We start from the raw sequence: 8,433 nt of genomic DNA, 5'->3' as shown, positions 1-8,433 counted from the left end.
TTGAGCACAGCTGCGGTGTGTATCAAAAGCGCATGGACTGAGAGCGACATTCCGTTCCAGGGTAGAAGGCAAAGCCTCTTTGTGCGTCACGAGGAAGCAGTGACTGAGGACGCAGGGGCAGCTCATGCACCCTCTTGCCACATTTCTGGGGTGCAGGGTGTGTGTGTGTGTCCCAAAGCTATGGAATTTCTCCTCCAAATGGTCACCAAAAGCAGGGAAAGAAAAGGCACGAGTGACAGAGGAGTCCTGCGCCCTCAGCCATTGCTTCTGCACAATGTCACTCATGTAATGTGAAGTTGTGCTGAGCGCTGAGGCAGCCCTAAGGTTGTGGGAAGTGGTTGGGATTGGAAAGGACTGAATGGGAGAGATGCAGAAGGAAATCAGAAATGTCCCCTGGTACTCATCCATTCATCTGGGACTTCAAAGATCAGGGAAGGGAAACCTTAGGCCTATGGGGGCATGCACAGTCCTTCAGGCTTCTCTGCCTCAGGAATCCTCAAGCCACACTTCCTTCCCAGGCCATGCTTCTCACTGGCCCTCCTCTACACCTACTTCCAGTTCTTTTGACTGATCTGTAAGAGTGCTTCCTCCTTGATGTGAGTGTAGGGATGCCTCCAAGAAAGTCCTACTTAGACCCATGGAAATGACTGGACGTGACTCATCTAGGGCCATGCATTTCCAAGGGTCTTCTCTGGGTAGGTCTTATTTGGAAACAACCCTTTACCTGGAGCTACAGAGGTTGCACCACCCACAGCTGGCAGGCGGCCCTTGGAAGCTTGCCCATGTGGGAATGCGGCCCGTGGGCTCAAAAGGATTTCCTCACCCGTCATTGATGATCCCATAGCAGCACACTTCAGGGAAAGGTTTACTGAACCTGATTTCAGGTGCAGAATTTCGTCATTCTCCAAGGATACACATACAAGTCAGGCAGTTTTTTTCTCTACCATGAATGCATTACAGAACGCATTTCTCAGGTTAACAGCGTCCCTGGACGAAAGATTTGGAGGCACCTCTCTGTTTCTGAGATCTCAAAGAATCAAGGCCAGAGTCCATAATGCTAAGATGGACTAATGGTCTGATTCAGTGTAAGATAGCTTTATATGTTCATAATTGCTGGGGCAGAATATGTAGTATTTCAGGAAAAACTAGCTAACTGGGGGAAAGATAAGTTAATGATTATTATATATAATAGTCAATCTTTTTGGTGTGGCAGCATCTGCTAGGAGTTAATCTTTTAGTTTAGCAGAATCCATGTTTTGGAACCCCCCCTGCCTGTGAAAATTAGGCAGGCAACCTTCCTTAGGGACAGGTGAAACTGTCAATTGCAGTTTCTTTCAGCTGCTTGTTTTCCCAGCCTTAAACTCAGTTCTCTATTTTTCCTCACCAATATACTTTCATAAAAAAATAAAAGTCCTCAATAAAATTAATCAGCATTTTCGTTACGCATACTTCTTTTTAACGTTTCCTGATTTTATCTGTGTTTCACTAATCATTGTTTTATGTACACCACTTAGAGTGGTGCCTTTATTGTATACATATATAAAATATTGAAATATATTAAATATCTCTTATATCTTCTAAACTTAGAGATCTCTGGTTAAACAATGGTGGGTGGTAGTGGGAGAAAAGATTTCCTAAAACTGGGGACTGAATTCTTTTCTGTATGAGGAAAGAGTGAAATTCTGCCAAAGTTTCCAGCCCTCTCTTATTACTAATTTCTGAAAACTATTGGTTTGTTCTTGGGCTCTCTCTGCACTATACGTTTAAAGCCATATCAAACAATCGTGGCTTCCCTCCCCTGGAGAATCCAGTGGTCTAGGGTGCACTGAGTGTTGTTCCGGGACCTTTATTTCCCTCAGAGGCCTACAATTCCCAAAGTTCCCTGGAAAGAGGGATTGATGGTTAAATCACCTCAAATCATGTGGCTCTGTGAGGGGAAAAGGGGTGCCCTAACAGTTCCCAGCACCCCTAACAAACTCCAGTCCCCAGGATACTTTGGGGGGAAACCATGGCTTTTTAAAGTGGTTTGAGATTGCTTTAAATGTATACTACCAATAAGGTAATTACACATTCCTCACCGTTTACCTAAATCTTGTAAAAGCAATAAAAAACATAAGAAAAGTCAGCCAAGAGCCCATCTAGCCTGGCAGCCTCTTCTCACAGTGGCCTATGGGAAACTCATAGGCAGGACTTGAGCACGAGAGTCCTCTCCTCTCCTGGGGTTTCCAGGAACAGATATTCAGAAGCACTGTTGTCTCCAACTGCAGAAGCAGAGCAAACCATCATATGTCTAGGAGTCTCCTATAGCCCTCTCCTCCATGAATTTGTCTCATTATCTTTTAAAGTCATCCAAGTTGCTGAGCATCACTGCCGCCTGTGGGAGCAAGTTCCTCAGTTTAACTATGTGCTGCATGAAGAAATACCATATTTTTTTCGTGTATAAGATGCCCCATATTTTGTTGAGGTTTTTTTTTGGGGGGGGGGAGGAATTGCCCAAGGTTGTTGAGCTTTTTTTAGAAGAAATTGGTGAATTGCTGAAAATCGCTAACCCACACGCCAGCGAAAGCTGCCAATCACCCGCCCAATGGCCACAGTGACAGCCAATCAACACCAGCCCTTCACACAGCTCAATAGCCTCTGATAGCCACGGCAGCAACCAATCACACCCCCACCCTATGCACTATCCATGTATAAGATGACACCCACTTTTTAGCATACTTTAACACCCCTCCAAAACCCCTAGTCTTATACACGGAAAAGTACGGTACTTTCTTTCATCGGTCCTGAAACTTCCAGCATTCAGCTTCATTGGAGATCCACAAATTCTAGTGTTATGAGAGAGGGAAAATACTTTTCTCTACCTACTTTCTCCATGCCACACATACTTTTATAAACTTCTGCCATGTCACTCTGCCATCCTCTTAACTACAACATCTCAAATGTTGAAACCTTTCTCCATCCCCTTGATTATTTTCGTTGCCCTTTTCAGAGCTTTATTTCCAACTCAGTATCTTCTCCATTGTGAATACCTGTGAGAATTATCATAACCTTCTACAAACTCTGTGTAGGCTGGTCCATTAGGGTGGATGGAGGGGCTTCCCCACCAACTTCAGTCTGCCTTCAGCCAGCCAGCCAGCCAGCCAGCCAGCCAACCAACCCCTTGCCTCTCTTCTTACATTACAGCCAATCCAAGAGCACAGCCTACCAGCTTCCTCCTCCTTAGCCTTAATGTTGTCCTTCTATGACTCAACAGGGAACAAAGCAAGAATTAATTGGCTCTGGCTGACTAGCTGTGGCGCCATCTACTGTTGGTCTTCCTGCATTCCACCCTACCAGTCCCAATGGGCAACAGCCACTACCGCACAAACCTACACCCAAGATTTATAGAACATGGAGGGGCACAACCCAGACCTTGTCCAGGAAAATCAATTTTAAGCCTAGGGAAATCAATTTTAAACACACATGAGCTGGGGTGTGCTCTGAGTTATCATTTGTGGTGCACTACCATGCATAATGGGGGTGTGGCGGAATACATTCAAAACACAACAGAGGTTATCAATATCATTCAGGCAGGAGAACAAAGGGCAGGCACCCTTGCTATACTGTTTTAGGTGCCTGGCTAAATGCTCCCTTTTTTATTTCGACAAGCCTATCCAGATATATAATTCAGTATTTGTTTTTAACTTCTGCTGGCTTTATCTGTGTAGCATTGATAATTATTTTATATTGTTATAAATAAATAAAATAGGAAATACTTGTTTTCATCACTTGTTTTATGTACATTGCTTATAGACTGATTTTGTTTTAATTAAACGGTATATCAATTCTTCTAAATAAATATTCATAAATCAAAGTATGGTTGTACTTCTGCTGGCTCATAAATTGAACTTAAGTGCAATGGAGAACAAAGCCCTCCACATTTGTGGAGTGGAGTGTCTAGGAGTGCAATCCTATATCTTCTTTTAATGGGGAGTAAACTCCATTGAATTAATTGAGACCAGCATTGGGCTGTGGGGCTCCTTCTGTACTATACTTTTAAAGCAATATACCACTTTAAACAGTCATGGTTTCCCCTCAAAAATCCTGGGAATGATGGTTTGTTAGGATGCTGAGAGTTGTTAGGAGACCCTTGAGCTCCACCTTGGAGCTTGTTGTTCTACCTTGAGCTCCTTGGAGAAAAGTTAGAATATAAATGTGATGATAAATGCAATAAACAAATTAAGGTGTTCGGTGTCAGGGATCTCAGCAGCACTGCACTTTGCAGTGTGCCCTGCCACCTTACAAGGAAAAATATATATATATATATGGCAGAAGGAGGCCCAGGGCTCAGGCCACCTTGCAGGGCCGCCCCGAACAATGCTTGTACCAGTCTCCCAGAACCACGAAAACACCTTCCTCTCCTTCCCTATCGCTCATGGGCCACAGGTGTGCAGATGCAGTGAGCAAGTATGGGACATGTATGAAGGAAAGGAAGGAAAAACAAACCATTAGAAGGGAGGCAAACCATTAGCATCAGTGGGCCCTGCCAAGGCATTTGGGCCCCAACAGCTACGTGAACAAGCCGGGTGCTGTCACCATCCCTGATGAGATTGAGTTTTGCCTGATGAGATTGAGTTTTGCACAGTGATTGTAAAAATCTTATGTTTTCAGTTCATTGGCTCCCAAGCGTGCAGACACAACTCTTGCATGCTTGTTCAACCTCAGCCTTGATCCAAATGTCATTTATCATCCCAGGAGTAGCATGCCTCACATTTAGATGGGTATATTAGCATGAACAAATGCATATCAATAATGAGAAACTAATAAAAATATATATTTTTTCCTTTTTTTACATGCAGGCTTCCTTTATGGGAAATGGTAGCATGTGACGCTCCCTTTAAAACATATGGACCATTTAAAAGGGATTAACCATATGGGGGAAAGAGAGAGAGAAAGGATGAAAAGAAGTTAACGAAGGAACATTGGCATAAATGCAAAGATGGAATGAAAGGCTGAAAGCCAAGGATAGCCAACGTGATGTTCTCCAGATGATGATGGACCACAGCTCCCATCATCCCTGAATATCCCCCATGCTGGGCTGAGGCTGATAAGAACTGAAGTTCAGCAACTTTGAGAAGATACCCCATTAGTAATCTTCATACTGGGGAGATTTGAGGCAGGGAGAGATTGTTTCAATAGGCGAAGAGGCAGGCCAGGAGAGCAACTTCTGGCCTGGCAAAAACACGACACATCAGTAAAACATGTTCTCTCTTGGCAGCAAAATGGACGGAAGGACACCTGATTGGTTGAGTCCCACACATGAGGAAAGAATCGTAAGTTGGTACAGGTTTCACTTTAAAAACAAGACGATCATTAAACGTTAGCAATACAGTAAAGGCACCACCCACGCTTATTTATCTTCAGTCCAAAGTAACAGGAAACGGAGGAGAGGGAATCAGGGTAAGAAAAATTTGGAACTGGCTGAAGAGCAACTGGCTTTATTCATTGCCCATAGATAGAGCAGCTTAGACTGGGGTGAAGAATCCCCAGCAACATCCTGCTTCTTCTGGCCCTACCCCCACCCCCTGAAAAGTCCTGAAAAATGTAAGACATAAAAGTGGGGGCTAAAATCATCTCTCGTGTGAGCTTTCCACTTCCTAGAAAGTCTCCATATGCTTGTCACTGTAACAGTCTTCACAGGTTTCGCGTGAGTCTTTTCTTATGTTTCGTATGTATATAGATATTTTTTGCTTGCTTGCTTGCTTCTTTAGTGACGGTACAAAAAGAAAAGAAAAGGAAACACTAAAACGTAAGGATTTCTACCCAGGCGTTTGCTCTTTGTTTCAGCTTCCCCTTCTTCTCCACAGATCCTAAAATTTGTACAAAAGAAAGCCCCGAACTTCACAATGTCCCTCCCACCCTGATGTATCATTTTGCGTTGATGCCCACCTAGCCCAAGGCAGGGACGTTGCAGAAAAAGTTCTTAAGCTGATGGATGGTGTCTCTAGATTGTGCTACTTCTCATCATGGATTTGAATTTGGAGTAGAAAGAAAGAAAGAAAGAAAGAAAGAAAGAAAGAAAGAAAGAAAGAAAGAAAGGTTCAGTCCCAAGGGGTTGGTTTCCAGTGTAAAATACAAATGGAGTTCAAACAACCTTCAGTGTATATTGCTATATAGCGCTAACCCAATCTTCGGCTCATAGCTGGCTACCTTAACTAGGAACCACCGCCTCCCCTCCACCAGGAATGTCCACTTCTCCTTGTTCCGAGCTTCTGATCTTATCTCTTCCAGTTGTGTTTGTGTTTTTCCCCCTTGTTGTTTTTTTTAATTAAAAAAAAGAATAAGAAGAAAGTTGATCTCAAACAGTCACTTCTGTCTTGCTGTTGGTGATGAAGTATGGCTGTGTGGGTAAGTAATGCTGACTCCGCGTCGTGAGTGGATCACTCCCTGCCGGATCACCTGCGAGGTTCCTCCCTTTGGTTGCATAGGCATGCCTTCGGAGGGACTGGTCGCTAGGGTCCCAGGTTTTGTACGCTAAAGGGTGCATGTGTGGCTTGGAGGCTTTCGACTTCTGCCCGTTGTGTTTCATGGTGCCGCCCTCGAGGATGTGTGGGCGGTCATCCTCCATATGCACCGGGTGGAGGGGCAGGTTTCCCTTTGCGGCGAACTCCGAGAGATGGCGCCGTTTGGAGTAGAAGTCGTCATTGACCTTGTCAGCTGGTTAAAGAAAAAGGAAAGGGAAAGCAACATCAGCTAAGAGTCAGCGAGGAAAACCCAACAACCTTTGAAATACCATACTGGCCCGAATATAAGCCGCACCCACAAATAAGCCGCACCTTTAAAATTGAAGGGGGGGAAAATACCCAAATATAAGCCGCTCCCTTATAATTCCGCAGGCACTCACACCCGTAAATGGCAAATGTAGAAGAAAACCCTACAGCGATATTGTAAAAGCCCATTTTTGTAAGGTCGCAAATTTAAGCCGTACTTTTCACGGTCAGAATTTTTTGGGGAGGGAAGTGCGGCTTATGTTTGGGCCAATACGGTAAAACAGGCAATCGACAGACGACACTGTATAAAAAGACTACGACGTTGGTTAAAAATAAGATACGCTTCCAGATGGGAATAACACTGTCTTCATAAATAGCGCTTATCAAAATAAAAATACCGTGATCTTTCCTTTACAGAAGGGATGGGGAAACTGTGGTCTTCCGGATAGTGGTGGACTCCATTGCCCATCAGCCCTAACTGGCATGGCCAATAGTCAGGGATTCTGGGAGTTGTCATTCTACAAGATCTAGAAGGCCACAGGTTCGCTATCCTTGCCTTAAAGAGGTCTGTGAAATCTTAGCACAGCAGACATTGCTTTCTTTCACAGTGCTCCAACAATTCATACAGTCCTACACGTCTTCCTGGGACACTAATCTATTTAATGGTTGCTAGTTTTCTGGATTTTGTCCTGGCATTTGTTTTATTTTTTATTAGGTTTTAAAACATAATGATTTTCAATATAATGAACAATTGCATAGCCTTATTATGATTATTTATGATTTCACATATGTCATGGGTGATTTGTACACATAGATTTGTGAACAAGGAGAAGACACAAAAGTGAAAGATTATATATCATAGCTGATACCTGACAGAAGGAAAACAACAGATAACCACATGATCTACTATAAAAAAGTGGGATGGATCCAGTGCTAGCCCTACTCAGAGTAGACTCTTTGAAGCTAATGGACATGATTAACTTAAGTTCATTAAATTCAGTGACTCTGAGTGGAACTTAGATGAAGACCACCCTTAATTTCAATTTTCTACAGGTTCTGATGTTTAATACAGCCTTTGATGGCAGGTATTAAATTTCAATATTGTTTCTATAAGAAGTAAAAATATATATGCCATGCTTCATAAAAGTTGCTTGGTGTCCCTAGATCTCTTCACAAACCCACTTCATGCATTAGTATTTTGGCTATCACCTACAGATATTTGTGCATCATAAATCCAATTAGGTACAGATTTTTCAGTTCAGCTGCCAAAATAGGAAAGAGAAGTAAATATGAAAAATTAGACTCTTCTAAAAACGTTATTTTTAATCTTGCTTCTCAATTAATAATAAAAAACAGTATAACAATGTGGCTTTTATTGGTTTTTATATTTTACAATTCCCTTCTTGGGAAGGATCAACTGGAGAGGCAGATTATAACTACAATATTAAGGTAAGCTTTTCTCCATGTATGCATGTTGTCAAATGTCTTGAGGTTCACCCAGATTTTTTTTAAAAAGATTTTTTTAAAATTCATTTTGGAGTTTAAAAATTGCATCATTGTGAGGGTTTTGTTTTGTGTGGCACCTGGAGATCATGTAAATAGCTAATAACAGCAAATAAATAAATAAGCAAGTATTTACACAAACTCTGGATTGTAGGTATCATCTTCGAAAAGGCTCCCCCGC

General features: G+C 42.6%; 1 protein-coding gene across 1 annotated transcript in view; it reads right to left on the bottom strand.

The window, feature by feature from the left end:
- Nucleotides 1-5,730: 5,730 nt before the first annotated feature.
- SHISA9 (shisa family member 9) overlaps nt 5,731-8,433 on the bottom strand; it is a 223,424-nt gene continuing 220,721 nt past the window's right edge. Inside the window, exon 4 of the mRNA XM_083474456.1 lies at nt 5,731-6,696. Within this exon, the coding sequence (XP_083330582.1) occupies nt 6,338-6,696 (359 nt within the window). The 3' untranslated portion in view covers nt 5,731-6,337. The remainder of the gene's footprint in view (nt 6,697-8,433) is intronic.

Source organism: Podarcis liolepis (assembly GCF_965112155.1).
Source record: "Podarcis liolepis genome assembly, chromosome: 14".
NCBI classification, from domain to species: domain Eukaryota; kingdom Metazoa; phylum Chordata; class Lepidosauria; order Squamata; family Lacertidae; genus Podarcis; species Podarcis liolepis.
Note: the sequence above shows the minus strand (reverse complement) of the source record. Positions and strands in the feature narration are given on the sequence as shown.